This window comes from Salvelinus fontinalis, chromosome 34 (genome assembly GCF_029448725.1).
Source record: "Salvelinus fontinalis isolate EN_2023a chromosome 34, ASM2944872v1, whole genome shotgun sequence".
NCBI lineage: Eukaryota > Metazoa > Chordata > Actinopteri > Salmoniformes > Salmonidae > Salvelinus > Salvelinus fontinalis.
The window spans coordinates 14,703,829-14,730,384 of record NC_074698.1 but is presented as its reverse complement, the minus strand read 5'-3'; the positions used below and the strand labels follow the sequence as shown (position 1 = coordinate 14,730,384).

At 45.1% G+C, this 26,556-nt stretch overlaps 4 protein-coding genes across 10 annotated transcripts in view; all 4 read right to left on the bottom strand.

Moving 5' to 3' along the window:
* Window positions 1-10,806, bottom strand: part of LOC129833244 (myosin-10-like) — a 67,857-nt gene extending 57,051 nt beyond the window's left edge. For 3 of the 4 annotated variants that reach the window (XM_055897683.1, XM_055897684.1, XM_055897685.1), the window contains exons 1-2: window positions 10,596-10,679; window positions 9,112-9,484 (exon numbers count right to left, since the gene is read on the bottom strand). In XM_055897683.1, coding sequence (XP_055753658.1) covers window positions 9,112-9,456 — 345 coding nt within the window. In that variant the 5' untranslated portion in view covers window positions 9,457-9,484; window positions 10,596-10,679. Of the gene's footprint in view, window positions 1-9,111; window positions 9,485-10,595 lie in introns of all 4 variants that reach the window. The other variant, XM_055897686.1, reaches the window with a different exon arrangement.
* Window positions 10,807-11,558: 752 nt separating this feature from the next.
* On the bottom strand, window positions 11,559-14,638 carry LOC129833243 (probable ATP-dependent RNA helicase DDX47). Its single transcript, XM_055897682.1, has 11 exons — window positions 14,474-14,638; window positions 14,051-14,144; window positions 13,710-13,898; window positions 13,546-13,617; window positions 13,264-13,454; window positions 13,029-13,145; window positions 12,783-12,929; window positions 12,508-12,645; window positions 12,320-12,390; window positions 12,095-12,224; window positions 11,559-12,007 (listed from the first exon to the last, which is right to left on the bottom strand). The coding sequence occupies exons 1-11, from the start codon at window positions 14,606-14,608 to the stop codon at window positions 11,825-11,827; spliced, it is 1,467 nt and encodes a 488-aa protein (XP_055753657.1). The 5' UTR covers window positions 14,609-14,638; the 3' UTR covers window positions 11,559-11,824.
* A 303-nt stretch (window positions 14,639-14,941) lies between these two features.
* Window positions 14,942-21,364, bottom strand: LOC129833242 (WW domain-binding protein 11-like). The gene is made up of 12 exons (XM_055897681.1): window positions 21,164-21,364; window positions 18,996-19,082; window positions 18,707-18,738; window positions 18,520-18,613; window positions 18,206-18,402; window positions 17,948-18,081; window positions 17,699-17,850; window positions 17,350-17,589; window positions 17,072-17,194; window positions 16,578-16,859; window positions 16,268-16,453; window positions 14,942-15,993 (listed from the first exon to the last, which is right to left on the bottom strand). Exons 2-12 carry the CDS (start codon window positions 19,057-19,059, stop codon window positions 15,344-15,346), a joined length of 2,154 nt encoding a protein of 717 aa, XP_055753656.1. The 5' UTR covers window positions 19,060-19,082; window positions 21,164-21,364; the 3' UTR covers window positions 14,942-15,343.
* Window positions 21,365-22,070: 706 nt separating this feature from the next.
* Window positions 22,071-26,556, bottom strand: LOC129832748 (osteocalcin-like). 4 transcript variants are annotated; one of them, XM_055896744.1, is made up of 5 exons: window positions 26,360-26,556; window positions 23,682-23,768; window positions 23,414-23,506; window positions 23,145-23,238; window positions 22,071-22,402 (listed from the first exon to the last, which is right to left on the bottom strand). In XM_055896744.1, exons 2-5 carry the CDS (start codon window positions 23,740-23,742, stop codon window positions 22,300-22,302), a joined length of 351 nt encoding a protein of 116 aa, XP_055752719.1. In that variant the 5' UTR covers window positions 23,743-23,768; window positions 26,360-26,556; the 3' UTR covers window positions 22,071-22,299. The 4 variants fall into 4 exon arrangements, with proteins under 4 accessions (XP_055752719.1, XP_055752721.1, XP_055752718.1 ...); XM_055896746.1 differs by having other exon boundaries at window positions 26,398-26,556; XM_055896743.1 differs by lacking the exon at window positions 26,360-26,556 and having other exon boundaries at window positions 23,682-23,854.

The following is a 26,556-nucleotide window of genomic DNA, read 5'->3' as shown; positions in this document are numbered from 1 at the left end:
AGGTAGCCTGTTTTCCCACTTTTGTTTGTGGGTGGTTGTGTTCTGTGTCTGTGTTTTCACCATACAGAACTGTTTCGATTTTAATTTCTTTCATTCACTTTATTATTTTGTATTTTTCGTGTTCTGATATAATAAATTATCAAGGACACTTACAACGCTGCATTTTGGTCCGATCCTTCCTACTCCTCATCCGATGAAGACGAAGATCGTTACAGAACCACCCACAAGGAAAGGACCAAGCAGCGTGGTAACGAGAGGCAGCGATATCTGGAGAAATGGACATGGGAGGAGATATTGGACGGCAAGGGACCCTGGAGACAGGCTGGGGAATATCGCCGCCCCAAAGAAGAACTGGAGGCAGCTAAAGCTGAGTGGTGGCGATATGAGGTAAGGCAGCGCAACAGGCCCGAGAGGTAGCCTTTTTGGGGGGTGGCACACGGGGAGATTGGTGGAGTCAGGCGATAGACCTGAGCCAACTCCCCTTGCTTACCAAAAGCAGCGTAGTACTGGTCAGGCACCGTTTTATGCGGTGAAGCGCACGGTGTCGCCAGTACGCGCTCATAGCCCGGAGCGCTATAGGCCAGCCCCCCGCAAGTGCCATGCGAGAGTGGGCATCCAGCCAGGGCGGATTGTGCCAGCTCAGCGTGTTTGGTCTCCGGTACGCCGTTTCGGCCCAGGTTATCCTGCGCCGGCTCTGCGTGCTGTGTCTCCGGGGCGCTGGGAGGGTGCAGTTCGCCCTATGCCTGCGCTCCGCCCGTGCCGGGTGAATGTGGGCATTGAGCCTAAGGGAGAGGTGCGAGTGGTATGCACCAGAGCTCCAGTGCTCCCCCACAGCCCGGTTCAACCTGTGCCTGCATTCTGGAGGGTCCGGGCTAAAGTGGTCATCCAGCCTGGAGGAGTGGTGCCAGGGCTGTGCACCAGAGCTCCAGTGCTCCCCCACAGCCCTGTCCATCCGGTGCCTCCTTCACGCACCAGGCCTCCTGTAGGTCTCCCCAGCCTGGTGGGCCCTGTGGCAGCGTCACGCACCAGGCTGTCTCTCCGTCTCCTCTCTCCAGGTTCTCTCTCCAATCCGGAGCTGCCAGAGCCGCCGTCCTGTCCGGAGCTGCCAGAGCCGCCGTCCTGTCCGGAGCTGCCAGAGCCGCCGTCCTGTCCGGAGCTGCCAGAGCCGCCGTCCTGTCCGGAGCTGCCAGAGCCGCCGTCCTGTCCGGAGCTGCCAGAGCCGCCGTCCTGTCCGGAGCTGCCAGAGCCGCCGTCCTGTCCGGAGCTGCCAGAGCCGCCGTCCTGTCCGGAGCTGCCAGAGCCGCCGTCCTGTCCGGAGCTGCCAGAGCCGCCGTCCTGTCCGGAGCTGCCAGAGCCGCCGTCCTGTCCGGAGCTGCCAGAGCCGCCCGTCAGTCCGGAGGCGCCAGAGCCGCCCGTCAGTCCGGAGGCGCCAGAGCCGCCCGTCAGTCCGGAGGCGCCAGAGCCGCCCGTCAGTCCGGAGGCGCCAGAGCCGCCCGTCAGTCCGGAGGCGCCAGAGCCGCCCGTCAGTCCGGAGGCGCCAGAGCCGCCCGTCAATCCGGAGGAGCCAGAGCTGCCCGTCAGTCCGGAGGCGCCACTCACTCCAGACTCGACCATCAGTCCAGTGGCGTCCTCTAGTCCGGGGTCGGCGGTGAGGGTTCCCGCTCCAGGGGCATTACGAAAGTGGGTCGAGCCAGAAGTGGAGCGGGGTCCACGTCCCTCACCAGAACCGCCACCGCGGAGTAATGCCCACCCAGACCCTCCCCTATAGGTTCAGGTTTTGCGGCCAGAGTCCACACCTTTGGGGGTGGGGGGGGGGGGGGGGTACTGTCAAGCCCTGACCGTAGATTACTTTGTATGTTTGGTCAGGGTGTGATGTGGTGGGTATTCTATGTTGTATGTCTAGGTGTTGTTTTCCATGTTTAGGCCTGGTATGGTTCCCAATCAGAGGCAGCTGTCAATCGTTGTCTCTGATTGAGAACCATACTTACGTAGCCTGTTTTCCCACTTTTGATTGTGGGCGGTTGTTTTCTGTGTCTGTGTTTTCACCATACAGAACTGTTACGATTTTAATTTCTTTCATTCACTTGGTTATTTTGTATTTTTCGTGTTCTGATATAATAAATTATCATTATACAACGCTGCATTTTGGTCCGATCCTTCCTACTCCTCATCCGATCAAGACAAAGATCTTTACACAGGAGGCCTCTCTTTCTCCCTCTCACCAAAATGTGAATCCCTCTCCCCTTCCCTCCCCACTCTCCCTCCCTCTCAGGAGGGGTTGGAGGCAGCAGCCTCTTCAGCGGAGGACGGAGTGGTAGGCCAGGCCTGCCGCTGGAGGAAGTGGGTCAGGTTATCCTGCTCTACAGGCACCATGCTCCAGGGAAGGGGATATTTCCACTGTGAAATCAGATCCGGGGAGGGATGCAGTGGCTTAGTAACAGCTGAGAAACACACAGGCAACAGCAGACATAAGTCACCTTCATCTGCCATTTGGAATTAATAGCACTGCCTACTGCCGCAAGGTGAGGACGGCCTAGTCCATTGATCTGTGGAGAATGACCTTGACAGTGCATATTCATAAAAGCTAATAACCCTTCAAAGTATGCTTTGAAATATGATCAATACTCTTTGCGCAGAGCTATTGAATGAAAAAGAGCTTCAAGCCAATAGCAGGGTGTTCAACTATCTTGATTTGATAATGCAATGGGCTTTAACATAATCATATTAATAATACCTGGGGAAACTGAAAGAAAGAGAGCTATGTCTTAAGTGGAATTGTGGCATATACTGTAAATTCATGGCACTAACGTTGCATAGCTCTTAACCCATGACCTTAACCACCAGCTTAAATACAAAGCTACTCAGACCTTCTCAAAACAGAAGATTTTTTATCAAATAAAGAAACTGTTGCTCACTCTTTCTGGATAATTTAATTCAAAAACAACCACTGATAACTGCATGATGATCCATGAAAAGCCTGGTGCTGGTTTGGTATCCATGGTGTTTGTGTGTGTTTGCCAAGTTCATGGTAACACCTAAGTTGTTTACATGCAAAAGAGTTCTCCATGGAGCAATGGCAATGCCATGACAACAACAAAGCAAGATATGACTATGTGGGAGGCCTGAACACAATGCCACTCTTGAGAGAGAGTTAATGTACCCTTTATGCATGCACATAGCGAGTGAAAGCTTGTTCTCGAACCTCAAAGAAACATATCAGCCAAACAAGAATGACAAGACAGCTAATTAGTAGGGTTTTTCCATTAGTGATACCACCTACATCCTGTCAACCAAGAGGCAGCTGGCCTTCACAAGTACAGAAGCACAGCCAAGACTGCATTACATTTATTAAATGTTTGAACAATCAAACATTTGAAACACCTAAAGAAGTGCAGGAATAAGGATATTGGCATTGGCCAAAGCATTAGGACAGAGAAAAGAGAGAAATCGTAAATTAGAGAGTGAGTGCGGGAAAGGAGACAGGACAGTCAGACACATTGCAATGAAGTGGGCGGGAGACAGACGGACGCTTTTTCATGAAAGAATGCTGAGGCTTTCTGACAGCTGGGGATTATATGCTGACACAAAGGCCTGGGTGTAGCGTCGCTAGCTAGCGTTCCGGTTAGCCTGTTACCCACTGGACTGGCTCAACTCCCTGACTTCACATGGAGCCAAGGCTATGCCACCGTGCCGTACTGGGGCCTCACTGAGGGACTGACCACAACGCACAGAGCCACATTGCCCAGGGAGCTCCCTCTGCACGCCAACCCTAGCTCAGACACACAAAGCCTGGGGCAGCAGTGTACAGCACAGCTGGGGATGGGTTATGCCCCACTGTGGGGGGAGGTCACCTCCTGGGGCTGGGGCACTCTCCCACTGACACAAACATGTTCTTCATTTATGTCACCCCTACTCCCCTTCCCTCTCTCCGGTGCTCGACATCGCCGTTCTACTAACCACGGGTACTGGCAAACCGCATTACGCTCTCCTGGAAAACCAAATCAAATCAAATGTTATTGGTCACATACACATGGTTATCAGATGTTATTGCAAGTGTAGCAAAATACTTGTGCTTCTAGTTCTGACAGTACAGTAATATCTAACAAGTAATCTAACAATTCCCCAACAACTACCTAATACACACAAATCTAAAGGGGTGAATGAGAATATCTACCTATAAATATATGGATGCACGATGGCCGAGCGGCATAGGCAAGGTGCAATAGATGGTATAAATACAGTATATACATATGATATGAGTAATGTAAGATATGTAAACATTATTAAAGTGGCATTATTTAAAGTGGCATTGTTTAAAGTAACTTGTGATGAATTGTTTAAAGTGACTAGTGATTCATTTAAGTTGCCAGTAATTGGGTCTCAATGTAGGCAGCAGCCTCTCTGAGTTAGTGATTGCTGTTTAACAGTCTGATGGCTTGAGATAGAAGCTGTTTTTCAGTCTGTCGGTCCCAACTTTGATGCACCTGTACTGACCTCGCCTTCTGGATGGTAGCGGTGTGAACAGGCAGTGGCTCGGGTGGTTGTTGTCCTTGATGATCTTTTTGGCCTTCCTGTGACATCGGGTGGTGTAGGTGTCATGGAGGGCAGGTAGTTGTTGTGCAGACCGCACCACCCTCTGGAGAGCTTTACGGTTGCCGTACCAGGCTGTGATACAGCCCGACAGGATGCCCTTGATTGTGCATTTGTATAAGTTTGTCAGGGTTTTGGGTGACAAGACAAATTTCTCCAGCCTCCTGAGGTTGAAGAGGCGCTGTTGCACCTTCTTCACCACACTGTCTGTGTGAGTGCACCATTTCAGTTTGTCTGTGATGTGTACGCTGAGGAACTGAAAACTTTCCACCTTCTCCACTGTGGATAGGGGGGTGCTCCCTCTGCTGTTTCCTGAAGTCCACGATCATCTCCTTTGTTTTGTTGACGTTGAGTGAGAAGTTGTTTTCCTGACACCCCACTCCGAGGGCCCTCACCTCCTCCCTGTAGGCCGTCTCATCGTTGTTGGTAATCAAGCCCACTACTGTTGTGTCGTCTGCAAACTTGATGATTGAGTTGGTGGTGTGCATGGCCACGCAGTCGTGGGTGAACAGGGAGTACAGGAGGAGGCTGAGAACGCACCCTTCTGGGGCCCCAGTGTTGAGGGTCAGCGAAGTGGAAATGTTGTTTCCTACCTTCACCACCTGGGGGTGGCCCGCCAGAAAGTCTAGGACCCAATTGCACAGGGCGAGGTTGAGACCCAGGGCCTCCAGCTTGATGATGAGCTTGGAGGGTACTATGGTGTTGAATGCTGAGCTGTAGTCAATGAAAAGCATTCTTACATAGGTATTCCTCTGGTCCAGATGGGATAGGGCAGTGTGCAGTGTGATGGCGATTGCATCGTCTGTGGACCTGATGGGGCGGTATGCAAACTGAAGTGGGTCTAGGGTGGCCGGTAAGGTGGAGGTGATATGATCCTTGACTAGTCTCTCAAAGCACTTCATGGTGATAGAAGTGAGTGCTATGGGGCAGAAATCATTTAGTTCAGTTATCTTTGCCATCTTGGGTACAGGAACAATGGTGGCCATCTTGAAGCATGTGGGGACAGCAGACTGGGATAGGGAGCGATTGAATATGTCCGTAAACACACCAGCCAGCTGGTCTGTGCATGCTCTGAGGACGCGGCAAGGGATGCCGTCCGGGCCAGCAGCCTTGTGAGGGTTAACAAGTTTAAATATTTTACTCACGTCGGCCAAGGAGAAGGAGAGGGGGCGCAGTCCTTGTTAGCGGGCCGAGACGGTGGCACTGTATTATCCTCAAAGCGGGCAAAGAAGGTGTTTAGTTTGTCTGGAAGCGTGACGTCAGTGCCCGTGACATGGCTGGTTTCTTTTTATAGTCCATGATTCCCTGTAGACCCTGCCACATACGTCTGGTTTCTGAGCTGTTGAATTGAGACTCCACTTTGTCCCTGCAACGGCATTTTGCTTGTTTGATTTCCTTGCGGAGGGAATAACTACACTGTTTATATTCAGTCATATTCCCAGACCTTTCTTGAATCTTGAAGCGTGGGTTCCGATTGGTCAGACCAGCGTTGAATGGTTCTAGTCACTGGTACATCCCGTTTGAGTTTCTGTCTACAAGACGGTAAGAGCAAGATGGCGTCGTGGTCAGATTTGCCGAAGGGAAGGCGGGGAAGGACTTTGTAAGCATCGAGGAAGTTAGTGTAGCAGGGAGGAAAGTTCGTCCAACTGGCCTCACAACACGTGTAACCACGCCAGCCCAGGACCTCCACATCCGGCTTCTTCATCTGCGGGATTGGCTGAAACCAGCCACCCAGACAGCTGATGAAAATGTGGGTTTGCACAACCGCAGAATTTCTACACAAACTGTCAAAAACCATCTCAGGGAAGCTCATCTGCATGCACGTCATCCTCACCAGGGTCTTAACCTGAATGCAGTTCGGCGTCATAACCGACATCAGTGGGCAAATGCTCACCTTTGACGGCCACTGGCACGCTAGATAAGTGTGCTCTTCACGGATGAATCCCGATTTCAAATGTCCCGGGCATATGACGAGCAGTTTGCTGATGTCAATGTTGTGAACAGAGTGCCCCATGGTGGAGGTGGGGTTATGGTATGGGAAGGCATAAGCTACGGACAACACATTTTTTTGTTGCATTTTATCGATGGCAGTTTGAATGCACAGAGATACCGTGACGAGATCCTGAGGCCCATTGTTGTGTCATTCATCCACCGCCATCACCTCATGTTTCAGCATGATAATGCCCAGCCCCATGTCGCAGGGATCTGTACACAATTCCAGGAGTTGAAAATGTCCCAGTTCTTCCATGGCCTGCATACTTACCAGACATGTCACCCACTGAGCATGTTTGAGATACGCTGTCGTACACATCAATCAAGAGCGTTTCAGTTCCCGCCAATATCCAGCAACTTTGCACAGGCATTGAATAGGAGTGGGACAACATTCCACAATCAACAGCCTGATCAAATCTCTGCGAAGGAGTTGTGTCGTACTGCGTGAGCTAAATGGTGGTCACACCAGATACTGACAGATTTTCTGATCCACGCCCCTATTTATTTTAAATGTATCTGTGACCAACAGATGCATATCTGTATTCCCAGCCATGTGAAATCCATAGATTAGAGCCTAATGAATTTATTTCAATTGACGTATTTCCTTATATGAACTGTAACTCAGTAAAATCTTTGAAATTGTTGCGTGTTGCGTTTATATTTTTGGTCAGCGTAGTTTAATTTTCACTATGGCCAATATTCAACAACACACAGATGAAGAGAGCCTTCAAGAAACATGGAGAAACATAAAGCTACTAGCTAGTGGAATTCGTCATCAAGCCTGGTAAAGAAGATAAATCAAAAAGACTGCAGTTCCTCCAGAATCCCCTTCCCCATGTCTCTGGTGATAACCAATCCACATTCTATTCCTGGAGCGCATGTCACTAAATGGGTCAAGATCACGATGATACACTGTATATAGGACATCATTAACTAGACGCATCAGCACTGAAACATAGCTGCAGATAACTCACACACAGTGAAAGCACCCAGTTTAAACCAATGCAAACTCGGACGTTGGATTTTATTGCACGTGTGCTTAGATAAAAAAAAGTTCACGGACTCTAGAATGGAAAACAATGAAGGGGTACCAACAGCAAAGGGTAGCTTTAGAATCTCCCTAAATACGTGACATCATATACATCATTGACACTGGCTATCATCTAATGGAATTCTGGGATTTTAGGAGGTTTTTCTACTGACGGCTCATGTGTGAGAGGACAAAGGCTCACGACAATAAAAATTAATCAGACCTAATGCAGCCAGTCTGGGCCATAGAGCACAGCAGCAGCAGTGACAGGAGGTGGGCCAGCGCCTCTCCCAGCCTGCCACCCTGCCATGGGGCTCCACAGTCCACACATAGAGCCAAATGTGTTTGATTTAATACCCAGGGACCCCATTGAGAGAGCCCCATAGACAGCTCAGAGATCAAACAGGGAAACCACGAGGAATGGGGTCGTACAAACAAACTGACTCACCAGTGTTTATGGTAGAAATGTCACCTATAAAGGTGAAAGTAAAGAAGATGGCAGGTAATCTAGATACAGAGAGAGAATTTACCATCGGTCTGAACTATCTGGAAATGGTTATAGAGTGTGATCAGTATGTGTTTTTTTACTTCAATCAAGCCACAAGACAGTGGTCGTATCCGAATACCCATACTAGCGTACTAAATTGTACGCGAAAAAAGAAAGTGTTGTAGTATGTGCAATTTCTAAAATAGTACTCTAAATTAGTAATCTAATGCGTGATTGCGTTGACTCCCGCCATTCGTTTATTTTGGTACAGCGAGTCAATTTATCTGATTATCAGCTGTTGTCAGACACATGAGTCAGAAAAGACAAGTGAATTCTACTAGATCAAATGTCAAAATTAGTATGCAGTTTAAGTATGTAGTACGTCAGACCCTATTTCCTCAGAGTTCCCCAGAGGTTAGGTTCTGTAGGTGAGCCAGGTCATGGTATATTTTATACCCGCTGCCTTTATGATTTGATGTGTGCAGAGCAGACAGACACAGGGAGTTTGAAGGAGTAATTAAAAAATATATTTTATTTTCCGCTCCATCGGTGGCTGTGTCAGTGTGTGGGGGGTAGGTGAGGGGGTGTGTTTGGTAAGGAGTGGGTTAGGGACACAGAATTAAAAATCTCAAACAACCCTGTCTCAACATTATAACATTATCAAGAGTCCAATACATGGTCTGTGGTCTGGGTCTCATTTAAGGTATGCGTCACCAGAGTTGCTGAAAAACAGCTCAAATATTGAACTATGTCTGTTGTGTGCACTATGTGTGAGTATGGTTAAATCTGCTTTCTAGGTGAATAGACGTATAATAAAATTGTGGAAATAAAAGGTGCTCTCTAGAACCTAACAGGGTTCTTTGGCTGGCCCCATAGGAGAACCCTTTGTAGAATCCTTTTTCGTTCCAGGAAGAACCCTTTCCACAGAGGGTTCTACCTGGAACCAAAAAGTGTTATCCTAACCCTTTTGCAACCATTTTTTCTAACAGTGTACAACAACACAACCACTCACGTAGATGAGGCCAGAGTAGTAGCGGTCCTTGAGGTTGTGCAGCACAGAGGCCTCGTTCAGGCAGGTGAGCTCAGCCATGTCTTCCACCTTGCTGAACTTGGGCGGGTTCATCTTCTGGATGTCGTCCTTATTGACAACGGCCTTCTTGCCATTCTCTGACAGTTCCACCACCACCTCCTCTCCCCGCTCCTCCTTGATGCTGGCCGCCTCAAAGCCATGACGCTCTGAAGGGATCCACACCACCTTCTTGGCTGTCCAGTCGGCCTGTGTGGCCGGGTTGTAGACCACAGCGCGATCCACAAACAGGTACCGCTCCGGGTCCTCCTGCCCACTTCGATGAGCCATTTTGGGGGTACCAGAGCAAGAGTGGCACCTGTAAGAGGCAGAGACAGGCAGAGACTCAGTATAGCACCATGTTTGTCATGAAATGTTAAGCACTCTCAGGCATGGCACTTATCAAGGTGGCATTCCTTTGTGACATTAAAGCTACCCCCTTTTCAAGTCAAGGTGTGGCCAGCAGATCCGAGCCACTTGCTTACAGCTGCACTGGGGTCGGACAGCATTCCTGTGTAGATTAAGACACAGTGGAGCCTGCACGAATATGGCTCGGGAAAACAAACCTCAATCCAGGGATGAGAAATGCATTGCACTCTGAGAATTGTCCCATTATCCCAACTGTTACACCAAGAAGATTGAACTACTGCTACATTGTAAAGAATCTGTACACGCCAAAACAGGCCTACAACATCATTGTTATTTACAGCAAAATGTATCACAAGTTCCTCATCCAAGTAGACGTTTGCAGCCAAACATGGAAAGCAATTCCTCACCTTCAGGTAGAGTATTCAACGTGTTGAAGAAATGCATTCAGAATAAAGTAAGTGCCAAACAGAATCAATTGTATTTTTGTTGTTGTTGATTTGCCTGACAGGGTGGCTACATTGTTGACTCGTTTAATAACACTGACTTGACTAGAGCCATCTCGCGCGCTGGTGTAACGGTGTTGTGAATGGTACGCAATCTTGCCACACATGACAATCAACATAGACAATAAACATGTATTTATTAGATCAGCTGGTCCCTGAACAACCTATATCGCTATTATAGATCACATAGATTCAGATAGCTGCACGTTATCTGACATTTAACCACTTTGATAATAACAAAAACCATCTGAAATCATGCAGAGCTCTACTGGTCAAGGGAGTCAATTTTGGTGTAGCAACATCTCTAAAGTCATAATTTCAATTTCATTCAATTAAAATCTTCAATAAATATAACGCAATATATGCCTTTAACATATTTTAATTCAACGTATCTGGGTAATGTATCTGGGTAATAGTCCTGAACGTAAAATATCGACATCATTGCTAGTACCTTCACAGTTACGCTATTTAGCCTAAATCCATCCAGCCGCACAGTCTTCAAGTTGCTAATGTAACCATGTAGAATTACAATTATTCCTAAAAGAGCTGGTAATTTACCTGGTGCTGTGAGGGAAGAAACGAGGACAACTGTTCACACGAATAGACCGACCTCCCTCTTTAATAACACTTTGTGCAACAACACAATTGATATTCAGGCATCTGTCTAGGCTTTGGTATGCACCAAAGACACTGCCCCTATGGTTGGGCCCCTCAACCGAACAGATCTGACCGCTGTTACTCCGCCTACGATGGGTTGTGCAGACATGAATATTGACCAATAGCTCATTGTGACGCTTTACGTGCTGTATTTTCTACAGTGTTGATATCCTCTGACAAACAGACGTCTAATGATAAACAAATACAAATCGTGTTTTATTCTGAAGCCACATGTGGTGAATATAATATCTAGTTATGAAAGTCTATGCACTGCACACGCCTACTAGATGCGGCTAAAACACAATTGGATTCTCACACTGCAGTCTCTAGCACCCTCGCCTCCTATTGGCTAAAAATAACGACCCTCAGAGAAAACCAACTATTTTCACAGTAATGATTTCTGGTCCATCGTTCCACCTGTTCATGACACCATCTTCAACCGGACCCTCAACATGATAAAAAAAGTGTTCTAATTCATTTCCTTTCGGTTAAATCATTATGATCAGTGCACGTATTTGTCCCTTCTGTCATTAACACGCTGTTGATGCAAATAACGATCTAAAGTGTTTATGTTCATTAGGTATTGCATGGAGTGATATTTGACATGGTACAAATGTTACAATAAGCTACCACAGAGTAAATGGTTAGATATCATGATATGCAACACCCCCATCTTGTGTTCAAATTGGTGGGGCTTATTTGTACCATTATCTTCCGGGAAATATAGGTCATTGTTGGTTTAAAGTCTATTTTCACCATTATTCCACAAATATAGTTCAACCCTGTTCATGTCACTTGCATTGCTAATCTACTTTCAAAAGGTTTTATAGAAATTCATGAAGATATTCTCATATCAGGATTCCATTCATGTTGACCAAAGCTTTATTATCAAATTGTGAACACAACACAACTCACTGAACATGATCTTGATATTACATAAACATTTTATTACAAATGGAAATACTGATTAGGAAATTGAACAAGTCATTGGTAATTAAATAGCCTGTCTCCATGATGTGGTGGTTGTAAAGAAAGCGGCCTCCGTTAATAACCATAGATGTTTTATATCAAGGAGAAAATGACATAGTATCTGACAATATGTACAGTATTGTGTTACTCTACTGGAAACTTTAACGTCCTCCTCGCCATGCTGCTCCGCCACGGTTTTTTCCTCCACCTCCACCTCTTCCCCCCCCTCCGCCACCACTACCAGCGCCACCTCTTACTTTCTTCCTCACACCGCTGGACTGCTCTGTGTCATCCCCCTCTTCTCCTCTGGGCCTCTTCCTCTTTTCTCCTTGTTCCTTCATTTCCTGAGAGGGAAAGAGGTTATCGTGACTGACTTTAGAGCTATTACAATGGATGACGACATTGCTGAAAAGACACTGATTGAGACTCACAATTCTGGCGAATCGCTGCGCCTCGCTCACTCTCTCCACCAGCATCATCACTTCCTCCTCCTGCGTGGGGAAGGCAGGCAGCTTCTTGCCAATCAGAGTTTCGATTCGCTGGAACAGCTCCACATCATACCTGAGAGGTCAATATGTCAACCAGAAGAAAATCTTTGGACGAAGTAACCAATTTTAATAAGATTGGTTGAGAGCGAGCATAAAGGTGGCCCTTACTGTGTGACAAATGTGATGGATTTTCCAGACCGTCCTGCTCTTGCGGTTCGCCCCACTCTGTGGATGTAGTCCTGAGTACAAACACACACATGATAAAATGCCACTCAAGTTGCTCGGTTGGGTCCCTCATTTGTGATAACATTGAAGAGACTGCAGACCAGGGAGAAACATCCACACAAGACTGATACCTTTGAGTGGGTTGGGATGTCGTAGTTAATAACACAGTCTACATGTGGAATGTCCAGTCCTCTTGATGCCACGTCCGTCGCCAGCAACACAGAGCGAGACTTAGACTTGAACTTGTTCAGCGACCCCAGACGTTTGTTCTGACCAACAGAGAAAGACATTATTTATACTTTCTTACATGCAGATTTCACTGATGTGTAAAACATTTGGAAGTGTTAGAGTATGATATTTGGAGTGAGTATGTTGGTAGACAGTAGTGTTTGGATAAGGGGGGTACCTGACTCATCTGCCCATGCAGGGGGATGGCAGTGATGCCCAAGTTCCTGAGCAGCAGTGCCACCCGCTGGGCATTGTTACATGTACTGCAGAAGATCATGAAGGAGTTCCCAGCCAGCTCGTTGATGATGGATACCAGGTAACAATCCTGGAGACACAGCCAGTTAACTTACAATCCAACACTAACCATACACAGCTTCTGACTTCTCCAAGAACAATTACCATTAGAACATCAAACTTCAAGTACCTTGTATTTGGAGGGTATAAAGACGTAGTACTGCTGCAGTTTTTCTACTGTTGAGTACTTGGTGTTAACGGCACATTTAACTGGATCCTTCAGAGCTGCCCTCTGCAGCTTTGCGACCTTGGTAAATATAGAGACATAGAAGGGTTAGTGTGACAGGCCAGGTGTTAGGGATACTCTGACAAGTCTCAAATGAAGAACTAAAAGGAATAGATAATAGGGGCTATTATGTGGGTACCTTTTTGGTCATGGTGGCAGAGAAGAGAAACGTGCGTCTGTCTCTGGGAATAACCTTTAGGATCTTGTCCACCTCAGTCTCAAAGTCCATGTTGAGGATCCGGTCTGCCTCATCCATCACCAGGAACTTCAGCGCTCGCAGTGAGAAGCCTTTTGTGTTCTCTAAGTGGTCTATCAACCGCCCGGGGGTGGCTGTTATTACATACACAATTAGTATCAACCAGGAATGCACTTAAGAGGGTACCATATTATGCAACTGAAAGGGATTAAGTTATTTTCTCACCAATGACAATGTGAGGTTTCTTGGCCAGGACCAGGGATTGGGACATCATGTCAATTCCTCCAACTATAACAGCTGAAACAGAAAAAAAGACAAGCGAGTTAAAACAGTCACATGACACTTGAGTTCCTTCAAATATGTTTCTACTCCTTCCAATGCCCACGTACCAGTCTTGACTCCGATGCTGGAGCCCAGGGCCTCAAACTGCTCTGCTATCTGGAAAGCCAGCTCTCTGGTGGGGGTGAGTATGAGTGTGTGCAGCCTCTGAGCGGAAGCGAGGAGTGACTGCAGGATGGGCAGAGCAAACGCACCGGTCTTCCCTGAGCCGGTCTCTGCTAAGCCAATTACATCCTTTCCTGAGATAGGAGAGAAGAAAGTGCATCGTGAAAGTGCATCGTGATTGTACAGACAGACATGAGACCTTCCGCCTAGAAGACAGGTCTTTACCAACCGTTTTATACATGGCACAAACAAGAACATTCAACCACCTCCATCCAACTTAACTCACCTTGTAAGGCTACAGGTATAGCCTCTACCTGGATCTTTGTAGGAGTCTTCCATCCCAACTGTTCACAAGCTTCACACAGCACTTCAGTTACACCCTATATTAAACAGATGCATGCCATAGCAGAAATATGTAAACGCGTTAGAATATGGAGTTTATGTTACACATCTACACAAATCGCATGGCTGAATGCGCGCCCCATTTTAAAATGTCTGTTAATGACATCACATCATCTCACAGCTGTACCCAGCTCTCTACCTGGTGAACCGTAGGATGTTGAACTGTATGTTGGTGGTTGAAAGACAGTTAACTTGCTAACTTATCAGCGGTAGGTTGGTTTGTTGATGTGCTGTTAACTAACGTTAGCTCGCTTCCAAGCCGGCAAGCTTATCCACCATTTCCATTTAGCTAGCTAACGTTACTCACCAGATCCTTGAAGGTCTTCACTGGCTCATTCTTTTCAGTGATATTAACGTTACTGTTATCATCATCACTACTCGAATCTTCATCCTTTGCACCATCTGTTTTTATCTCAACACTTTTCTCCGAGTCGTCCGCCATGCTTGTTTGCCAACGTGCCGTCTACGCTAAAGTGCGCATGTACGGAAATGGATAAGATTTAATGCTATGATTTCTGGGACTTGATGTTCCCCGCTGAATTCATAAATCAATTAAATTAATTGCTATGTTTAGACTATATTCAGTTGTCGAACGTTGCAGATAGAAATTCCATGAATAGAGCTGATGTGATTCCTTATTCTACATAGTTCTTCCATCTGAATGATCCAAAACGTTGCATCCTGCTGAACGAGCCTGTTCATCATGGTGGTTTATTAATTTGTAGTCTGATTTATGAAAATATGCTTTAAAAAATATTGGACTGAAAATAGTTAATTGAGTTTAAGTATTTATTTAGTTGCAGGTCTAACCATTTCAGACAAGCATATACACACTCATTTGGATTTTCCTACAAACACCCGACAAACCCCCCCCTTCTTTCTATGAAATCCATCCCGTTTCTCAGTTCAACAATAAAATAAACATTTGACAGTCATAAAAAAACACTAGCTTTTTCACAAAGATTGAGCCAAATTATCATAGCCATGTACAGTAAGTTGGTATGGAGGAGATTCTAGTCTCATTGTGAAAAACAAAGCCTTTCTGCTTCATTTAGAGGAACCAATGTGTTTCTGAACAGCATCTGCTCGACGGTATCACTAACACTTTCTTCATGGCCCCTACTGTTCATTCCTTCTCAACACACCCACCCTTTTCACCCCGCAGCCCTTGTCAGTCTCAGAGGAGTCCCTCCATCTCCCTCATGAAGGCCTCATACATCTGGTCCTTGGTCTTCATGTTGGGCTGAGAGACTGGGCCCATCTGAGTAGGGTTGGCTGACCCCATGGGGGCAGCCATCGACTGCTGCTTCTGGCCTCCCACCCTTTCCTCTCTTCTTCCTCTCTTTTCCATAGGCCCTCCTCCACTCCCAGCCCCTTTATCCCTGCGCACCCTCAGCGCCGTGGGCACGAAGCGGGTGACCTCTGTCTTGGGGTTGATGATCTGGGGTTTGGCTGAGATGGTGGCTCCGCCACTCCCCGGGCCTGTTGCCAGATTGCTGCCTCCAGCTGAGACCGAGGTGATGTTGGCCCGCTTCTCGATGGTTGGTGCATGGTGGTGGCTGGTGGGGTTTGTGCCCGACGGCGGGGCACTTGTCCCCGGGGGAGGGGGCATCTGCATCCCTGGGCGCATGGACATAGGCATGGAAGGAGGGGGCAGCATGGAGGCATTGGGGTTGCTATGGGAGCCATCTGGGTTGGAGCCGGGTTTCTGGCGGTGGACGATGCTGGGGGGAGCGCTGAGTATGTTGGAGTTAAGCGGCGGGGGGAAGAGAGAGAGGGGAGGGGCGAGTTGGCGTGGGGGGCCAGATCGTGGTGGAGGGGGGATACCTACAGAAAGGAAGAAGAGAGGAGATTAGAGTGGGGGAAAATCTTGCTTTATTCCCATGCTTTGCAGCCCAAAATACATTTTACATTTATTTAAGCTTGAGGTATGTGCCATGCTGACATATTTTTATTACTGTTATCTTTGCGTACTGCTGAACTGTAGTTATGTTTAAAAAAATTGTATGTTTTGACAATGTTCCGTGTTTAAGGAGAAGGGATAAAGTCATATGTAATTCCTATAAAAGGCACAAAAATACATCCACGCATCCACACATACCTGGGGGAGCTGGGGGAGGCAGTCTGGGTGGGGGTCCCCGGGGTGGAGGACCAGGAGGGAGACCTGGAGGTGGGCCTGGGGGAGGGCCAGGGGGACGACCTGGTGGGGGTCCAGGGGGCAGTAGGCGGGGCATCGGTCCCCTTGGACCACCTAGCATACCAGGTGGCCTCAAAAACGGGGGAGCACCTTAGGATGGCAAACAAGACATATCACATCATAGTGCTTTGTTTAAGTAATTTAATAGTAATGAAGCAACGTCACACAAGATGACACTGTACTCCAATCATTACTACACATAAAACCAACTAACCGGGTGGAGGGCCGGGAGGCAGGCCAGAGGGTGGACCAGGAGGCCTCATTGGAGGAGCTGGTGGTGGTCCCAACGGTGGAGGCCCTGTTCCTGGTGGACCCTGCATGTGTAGAGGTGGTTGCTGTCCTCCCATTGGTCCAGAGGGTGGAGGCATGCGCTGATTGGGTATAAGATGAGATTGGTTGTCGCCTGGTGGTCCCCTATCCTCGATGTCTGAGTCAGAGTCAGTGTACTCCTCCTCAACTTCCTCTTCCTCCTCTTCATCTTCAGGGATGGACTGCCCTGTAGACAAATAATAAAGGGGGATGAGTGAGAAAGGGATGAAGGAAGAAAGTATAACCTAGTTCCCATGGAGAAATCATCCTCAAGCAAATACAAACCTCTTTAAAGGTCATTCTCCAAAATAGTGTCAACAATCCAATCATTCATCTGCATCACAAGTCCTGCTGAAGTGTGGTAGTGGTGTTGTGTGCAGACTGAAGAAGATACAGTACCTGCCATCCTAAGCATCATAGCTTGCAGAGGAGTGATGGCCTTTTTCTTCTTCACAATCCTCTTCTTCTTGCTCTTCTCCCTGGGTGCTGAGGGGGGCATGTCTGCAAACCGCACACTGCGTCCTGTAAAACATATCACACAACCTTGTGTAAAACGCCATATCTGTGTTGTCATTCTTTAAACTACAACACCAAGCAGTGCACAGACTTGAAGACAGAACCCAACACACTTGGGGTGATCAAGCAAGCACATATGCGGACAAGGCTCCACCTCTCACCTGCATGTCTGTCCCCTCTGTCCTCCTCTCTGCCCTTCTCTCTATCGACCTCCTGCCGGTCCACCATCATCCTCTTGTCAACCTCGCCTCCTTCATCCCTATCTCCTTCACTGTCCTCTTCAGAGTCGCTGTCGTCTTCCTCGCCATCGTCTCCCTCGCTCTCGCTCCCACTGTCCCTCTCTCCTCCCATCAGCATAGTGTCCATGGCTTTCTCCATGTCAGAGGCCTGGTTGGACAGATCTGGTTGTAGGCAGAGAAAGGTGGATTTGGATGAGAAAGTAGAATGAAGCATATTTATTCCTCCTGATCCCATGTACAAACATGCAGTAGTGAGGTGTGTGTGCAGTACCTGAATCTGCTGCGAACTGGGCCCTGCGTGAGGCGTACAGCGCCAGGACCTGAGACGGTGGGGGGCCAGGTGGGGGACCTGGGGGTTTCCTACCAGGGGGTAACCGAGGGACGCCTGCCACTGCTGCAGACATGGAGGCACTGATCCCCTTACTGAGAAAGAGGGAGATTACAGAACAGTTGGTAGGGTTGTGGTATGGTTCACAGGAATGATACTGAGACAGCACTGTAAATTCAGGGGACTGCCCACCTAAACGAGGAGCCCTTCTTCAGGATGGAGGGAGGCTGGGCCCCAGGCAGGGGGATGTCCTGGATCAGGATGCTGGAGGGGGCGTGGGGCATCTCTGGGAGTGGGATGCTATCCACCTCCACTAGTTCAGCATTCTAGTTGACAGAGCGAGGAAGAGAAAGAGTGAGTAGTGAACAACAGCAACAATTATGACATGATCTCAGCACTGCTTGGTTTATCTGTGCAATTTATACATGTTCATCAGCATAGCATACACACCTTGACTGAGTCGAAGTAGAGTGACAGCTTGCCGCGATTGCTCTCATAGTCCAGCTCCAGTTTGCGTAGCTCCTTGTAAGTGTCTGGGTTCTCTCTTTCGTACAAACGTACGATGCGCTCAAACGTCTCCCGTAGCTTCTTCCTCTTGTCCCTCAGCACCTTCTCATTCAGCAGCGGCTGCTGCACAGGGTTGAACTCTGGCACAGAAAAAAACAGAACAGATGTGAACAGGAGAAAATACAATTATTAGCAAGATCTTTCTGGAAGACAAATAAATGCACAACCTTGTTTAAAACCCGTTTGCAATGGCTCACCCATTTCATCCAGCTTCTCCATATCTTTGATGATCTGTCTGGGGTCCTTCATCTTCAGTACAGCTGTTCTCACCATCATCCTCTGCTTCTTGTTCTGTGGCGCAGCAAAGAAGAGCGCAGTGAGTTTTATAGACAGAATACAAAGTCAACCTGTCATTGACATTCAACTTGTCAGCCAAGGTCTTACCTTCTTCAGCTCCCGCTTCCTGGCCTCCTTCCCTGAAGAGGAAAAGGCACCGCATTAAGTTTGATGTAGAAACTGTTACCTGACAGCTCCTCTACGTTGATGCATTTACTATTGTTCATAGTGCTGCTGAGCTCAATAACAGACACAGAAATGATTTTCCTTTCACATACATGAGATCCCCTGAAGCTTAAGTAACAATGGGTGTCCACTGATGTGTTCATGCGCAAGTTGAGGTGAACGTATGATGTGAGAGGTCACATGATGACGGAAAGGGTATGACGTTACTTACTGGCCTGGTCGGTGGGGTTCATGAACTTCCCACTCTTGGTGGAGGAGGTTGAACGTCGCCCCATGGTGATGGCGCGTCTCCTTCACCCTGCCAGGGAAGATACAGTATCAACTTATTGGAATTAGGAGAAAATAAAAATCTATAAGTTATATAAGATAGCTGCTGGGATGGTGTAAATAAAACTAGGCTGCATTACACACTGCAATGGATATTCCAACCATGAGCCCCAGCCTGCTCTGCTCTTGCTGATCAAAAACGTTTTGTGTGATGCCTAACCAATGCTGTGCTGTGTAGGCCTACAGTGGCAGTTCAGAGGGAGAGTCAGAAGCTTCTTCCAAAAAACGTACTCTTGCGCATGAACAGTGTTTCCCAACCCTGGTCCTCCGGTACCCCCAACAGTACACATTTATATTGTAACCCTGGACAAGCATACCTGATTCAACTTGTCAACTAATCATCAAGCCCTCAATGAGATGCGTTTGTCAAGGGCCACAACGAAACAGTGTACTGTTGGGAGTATTAGAGGACCAGGTTTGGGAAACACTGCTATAGCCTATGTTCAGTTCAGTTTGACAAGGAAAGCGAGAAGATGAGGAGGACCGGAGGTCAACCTTTATAGCTTGCTACTACTATAATTGATTTGATTAATGATGAAGTAGGCCTATTTATCAGAGTTATTGACCTCACAATAAGCCAGATTTGAGTAACTTACATTGTGGTGCTGGAACGAAGCAGCGGCACAATCAATCGGAAAATGGACAGCTCATTGTGCTGAAAGTAGGCAAATTCGAGTAGGCATAATTCATTTCAACATTCTTAATTAGTTTACTAACAACAAGAGGGCTTTGTGTTGGAGCCTAGTTTGGCAGACTCACTTAGGCTATAGGCTGCTATGTCAATAGATTTGTTGGTCGATTCCTCCATCCACTCTTTAAATAACAGCACTTCACTGACACGGAGGTAGGCCAAGTTAAAACCAAGACTCGAATTGATGGGGTATGAGACGGTATGCCATAGGCCTGCTTTTTATTAAAGAAAATGGCAGAAAACAAAAAACAAAAATGATTATATAAAGTGATCTATACGAGTGCTTTGGTCCGCGATGCTTTACGTTGGAAACAAGCTGTAAAATATCCAGGAAAGACGTGACTCCGATGAATATGGGGATATCATTGTTTCTAGCATAAAGAACACAAATACATTCCTTTGCTTGGGAAGTAATCTAATTCTGTCACTATCAATTGATTAAGTTATTCACTTTCTATACAATATAAGATGTTTAAAACCAGACAGCTTTTAGGTAAACACTTCTGACCTCTCGTTGGGTTGGGCTACAGAAGAAGAGTAGCGAGCAGTTAAAGTTTCCATTTTTCTGTGTCGGTAGGTCCACTCTGTCTGGGGTCATAAATTAGGCCTAACTTTGGAAAGCACCATGCTCAGATTCCTAATGAGGTCTCAGATTTTATTATTTGCAAACAGGGGCAGTTTCATTGCAAACAAGACACATTGATTTGGCATTGGAGAAATATGATGAGATGAACACATATGTTCATTCTTAGCCCGTAATTTAAAAAAGATTCATCTTTAATGCTCTGGTCTGTCCAAGAAGTGAGAGTAAACGGTAGACATGTTCTCTGCTATCCACTTTGTTTTAATTATTATTTTGGGTATAGGGGAGGGTCACTGTTTTTTTGCGTTCAGGGAGGGTTTAGGTCAAATATATTTTGCTCTAGGGAGGGCCATCCATTTCAGAGAGGTCCTTATTATAAATAACTTTCACTCTCTTGTTGCGATTAAACCAATAAAGAATTGCCTTTTGACATTGTGCTGGGAAACATACTTGTACATACAAGTTCGTCTCCCAGCCCAATGTCACAAGACAATTATTGTTTGAATAGCAGTTAGTCAGAAGTATACGTTAACTAGTTCAAACTAACAACATTAGCTAAATTAGCTAGCAAAGCTGTACACGTTCTAATGTTAGCTAGCTTTAGACGATGCAAATACTCGCCAATATTAATTTACTTAAATGTTAAATAGTTAGTTAGCTGGCAAATGTTGTAACCAACGGTACCTATATCACCAAAGTCTGCAAATTTCACATCGGCATAACGTTAGCTAGCTAAATTAGCCAGTCAACTAGCTCGATGAACTTGAATTGACTCTACCTTTATCCACGTGAAAACTGTGGGCAGTGCTTTCCCCTCTCTTACTTTCCAATCGGGTAAATGGTCAACTATGAATGTCGTTGCCTGTATCAAACTAATTTGTGTAATACCCTTTTAGACATAAACGCTTTTGGCTAATTAATGCAGTCCGCCATGTTTTGAATGCCGCGAGCTAGGGCGGATGTCTCGTGTGAGATAAACCGAAAACGCCAAAAAAAAGGTCAAACAAAATACGCTCAGCCCCCCCCAGTGGCTGACCTAGTAGACTGCAGTTTTTCTTTGCTTCATGTCTGCAGTTTTGGGTGAACATTCTACCTTTGCTACTGCTACTGTTACGAATAGCCTACGCTTCAACCAAGTTCTCTTGCAGGTGAGTGCCTTTTGCATTGTATTACACATATCTTTTTGGGTAGAATGGCCAGGTTACACTAATCTTAAGGCAAGATGACCTTACATAAATACGAACATTATTGACAGTGATGACAAGTTAAATGCTCCAGCCTTGGGATCATTTATGCAATTGAACTTGTCTTTGTTTCGACAGAGGCACCACAGATAGATAGATATGTTTGTTCATGCAATATCAAATTCAATGTAGTCTAAATGTTTTCAGCTGTCATTTCATGAAGGTGCTGAAGATCTGTACATGTAACTTTTCTCTTTCAATATTTCAATAAACAAAGTCAGTAATGTCAAGCCAATGGAACTTTTTGCTCCACTATTTTGGTATCAAGGTCTTTACCAGCCTTTGATACCACAGAGGTAATTTCTTCAGGTCGCCATTAGTGTGTAGCCTAATCTGTTTCTCATTTGTTCCCTTAAGGAAATGACAGATCTCACACAATGTATCATGTTATAACATTGTTAGAATATTGTTATGTAATATGAAATAATTTAATGAAAGACACATTGTTTAGATAATTTTATTGACCGTACTACACTACAGAATATAACCAAAATAGTTATTTTAATAATTTCTCATTGTCCTCTTTCTCTCTCGCTCTCCCTCTAACACCGTATCAATTTATACTTCATTTATTTAGATTTATTCAGATGTTTCATCCTCAGAACATTACAACTATTTCTCTCCAAAAAGCCTTGCAAAATGGAAGTTGGTTTGTGGAGTGGATTGACATCTAGTATGGGATTGGTCCATAGAATTCGGTGTAGGCAGCAATGATCCCAGCTGTGTCCATCATGTTCTCACACCAGTAGTTAAGCTCGCACACCTCCCTCAGACTGGGAACGAAGGGGTTGGGCAGTTTCCATAAAATAAGAGGAAGAGGTGAAAAAAGAAAGGGGGAAGAAAAAATCCCAGATGAAAATCTGGATATTATCCAGTGTGAAGAAATAGGCTTATATAATTAACATTTCACTCCATGATAACAACAGCAAATTCCCTGAATATTTGAGCACATTTAATCTTAAATGAATCTTAAATAAAGAGGAAATTATGCTTGTTCCCATACAAACATTGATTAACAGCAAAACACATACACTGAGTGTACAAAACATTAAGAACACCTGCTCTTTCCATGATATAGACTGACCACGTGAATCCAGGTGAGAGCTATGATCCCTTATTGATGTCACTTGTTAAAGCCACTTCATTCAGTGCAGATGAAGGGGAAGAGGGATTTTTAAGCCTTGAGACAATTGGGACATGGATTGTGTATGTGTTCCATTCAGAGGGTGAATGGGCAACACAAGAGATTTAAGTGCCTTTGAACAGGGTACCGGGCACAACGGTTTGTGTCAAGAATAGCAACACTGTAGGGTTTTTCACACTCAATAGTTTCCAGTGTGTATTAAGAAGGGTCCACCCCCCAAATTACATCCAGTCAACTTCCCACAACTGTGGGAAGCATTGGAGTCAACATGGGCCAGCATCCCTGTGGAACGCTTTCGACACCTTGTAGAAAACAACCTTGTGTGCCAGGCTATCATATGACAGACGGGGGACAACAGAGCAGTACTGTACCTCTCCAGCTGAGTCAGGGACAAGTCTGCAAGGGCAGTGCCGGCTCTCTTCTGTCGCACCAAAGTGGAGGCCAGGTCCTTCTTAACAAACACACCTGTAAGGTCATAGAACATATTCACTTTTTAAAACGAGAGAAATATAAACAAGTGTAATCACACTGCACTTAGAATAACCATGTTCAGTGCATCTACGACTGGTCATCAACATTACAGTACACACAATCAGACCACTGCCATTCTGGTTCCAAATATCCTACTGATGTCTCTTACCCACTCTTTTGTCACTAGCAGGCTTTGAGGCAGTGGAGGTAGAGGAGTCTGTGTAGAGAGGAAACAGTATTGTACATGATTCATCATCTCGATCTGAAAACACAATTACAACATGTACATGTTTTATTTATTCTTTAACATTTATATGAAGTTTCATTATTTATTTGATTCTTTTCCATTCCATTTATGCTGAAATTCAAAAAATAGTTGCACATTTTGCACAGGTGCAAAACCTTGACTAACGCTGTCGCTCTATCTCTGCTCTTACCTCCAATAGAGTGGCACACACATGCCAGAGCACAGAGGACAAGGATGGCCAAGGTCTTCATCTTTCTCTTTGCTGTTGGTTCACGATCTGGACGATCAACAAGTATAAGATTTAGACTGTTCTGTCTTGCTTGTCTCTCTCACCAGTACATGAACACACACTCAGTTTATAGTTATGACCCTCACAATATCTTGAGTTTGTGATTGGTTGAGGAATCATGTATCATACACCCACAACAACAGCAAATGTACACTGGCACGAGTGAACAGATACACACACACACACACACACACACACACACACACACACACACACACACACACACACACACACACACACACACACACACACACACACACAAATCAAATTCTCAAATCATTTTGCATATATTCTAAACATTCGAAAAAACATTCTACATTTATGCTTCATCATATTTTTTGGTGAGGTCATGCTTAAAAAAAAATGTTTTTTAAAAACCCCATGAAAATATAGTGTTACACCTTTTATACTTAACTGTTGTAAAAACATATGTACATGTCTCTAAAAACTCCCACACCTACAGTGGGGGCCGAAATTTACACCCTTGATTAAGATGAAATAAATAATTAAATTGTATGCAAATTTTTTGGGGAAATGCTATTATTTTATACTAATAGACAGTGGTTGAAAAGTACCTAATTGTAATACTTGAGTACAAGTAGAGATATCTTAATAGAAAATGACTAAAGTAAAAGTGAAAGTCATCCAGTAAAATACTACTTGAGTAAAAGTCTTAAAGTATTTGGTTTTAAATATACTTAAGTATCAAAAGTAAATGTAATTACTAAAATATACTTAAGTATCAAAAGTAAAAGTATGAATAATTTCACATTCCTTATATTATGAAGCAAACCAGACGGCACTATTTAGATTTTTTAACGGATAACGAGGGGCACACTCCAACACTCAGACATCATTTACAAACATAGCATGTGTGTTTAGTGAGTCTGCCAGATCAGATGCAGTAGGGATGACCAGGGGGGTTCTCTTGATAAGTGTGTGAATTGGACAATTTTCCTGTCCTGCTAAGCATTTGAAATGTAACAGGTACTTTAGGGTGTCAGGGGAAATGTATGGAGTAAAAAGTCCATTATTTTCCTTAGGAATGTAGTAAAAGTAAAAGTTGTCAAAAATGTAAATAGTAAAGTACAGATACCCCAAAAAACTGCTTAAGTAGTACTTTAAAGTATTTTTACTTAAGTACTTTACACCAATGCTAATTTAATTATTCAGAGAAAGAGATTTTGTTTAAAGTAATACTTTTTTTCTCAAAAAGGTAGGGTTAAAAACTATTGACATCCCTGTTTTCAATACCTTTCAATACCTCACCTTGCTAGGATAATGGCAAAGGCATTTTATTTTATGAGTTGGAAAACATGTTGGGAGGGATCTTAGACCATTCCTCCATACATAACTCTTCCAAATCCTTGATATTCTTCATCTGTGCTTATAGACGGCCCTCTTCTATTCAAACCACAGGTTTTCTATGGATTTCAAGTTTAGAGACTGAGATGGCTATTCCAAAATGTTGATTTTGTAGCCAACAAACTATTTCTTTGTGGATGTTGACATGTGCTTGGGGTTATTGTCTTGCTGGAAGATCCACTTGCTGCCAAGTTTCAATCTCCTGGCAGAGGCAACCAGTTTTTGGCTAAAATGTCTGTGTACTGGGTAAAGTTCATGATGACGTTGACCTCAGCAAGGGCCCCAGGACCAGTGGAAGCAAAATAGCCCCATAACCTTCAAGATCCATCACCATATTTTACAGTTGGTATGGGGTTCTTTTCTGCTAATGCATTCTCAATTCGACGCTAAACCCACCACTGGTGCACGTGGCCAAAGAGCTCTGTTTTCATGTCATCTGACCATAGCACTGATTCCAATACAAGTGACAATGCTGTTTAGCAAACTCCAGGCGTTTACATTTGTTGGACGACATGAAAATAGAGATTGAAAATGTCCCAATTTTTTTTTGCATACAATATAGCTCAGTATTTGAATTATTTATTTTATACAGTCATTTTTGCTCATCTTTGTCAAGGGTGTCAATAATTTTAGACCCCACTGTATAAAGACAACACTCCTTTAAATGTGCAGTACCACCAGACAACCTCAAGAGGTCCGAGTTTTACAGCATGCCCACACGACATCCTATTCAAACCACTAACTACTGGTTGATAAAACCATATGATACTATTTGAACAAGAAGAGAAAACGCCATCCGTCATTTTGTGACAGACTTTTGATCAGAGGTTTTGCTTTTTTATAGCAAACCACAGTGAAGAACCTGAAAGCAATTTTTAGATTGATTGTTGATTGTATATTCATTCACCAGTAATACACATGGTATGGTATATCCAGTGCCTGTATGGAGCATTGATAGGCATATAAAAACTAAAACACATAAATTGTTCAACTACTGAAGTAGAACAAAATTCTATTCTATTCGGCTCCATTCTATTCTGCTCCATTCTTTTCTATTCTGCTTCATTCTATTCTATTCTGCTCCATTCTATTATATTCTGCTCCATTCTATTCTATTACTCGTTGCCTTTTCCTCACTCATGTTCCACTTCTTAATAAGTAGCACATTATTGCTTGACAGCATTGCAGAATGTAGCGTTATGTATAGACCTCACCCTTAAGGGAAATCTCCCTCTATATTTTGCTCTCTCACTTTCTTTCCATGTCGAACTTCTGGGCCACTGAAGTGGCCTTGACAATTCGGGGTGTAATTTCAGCGTCTGGGTCAGTGCTGGTGTCGTTCCTCCATGTAGGGACAAAGTTCAGAAATCTATCCTAGCAAGCCTTAATTATGAACATTTTAGTTCTGCGG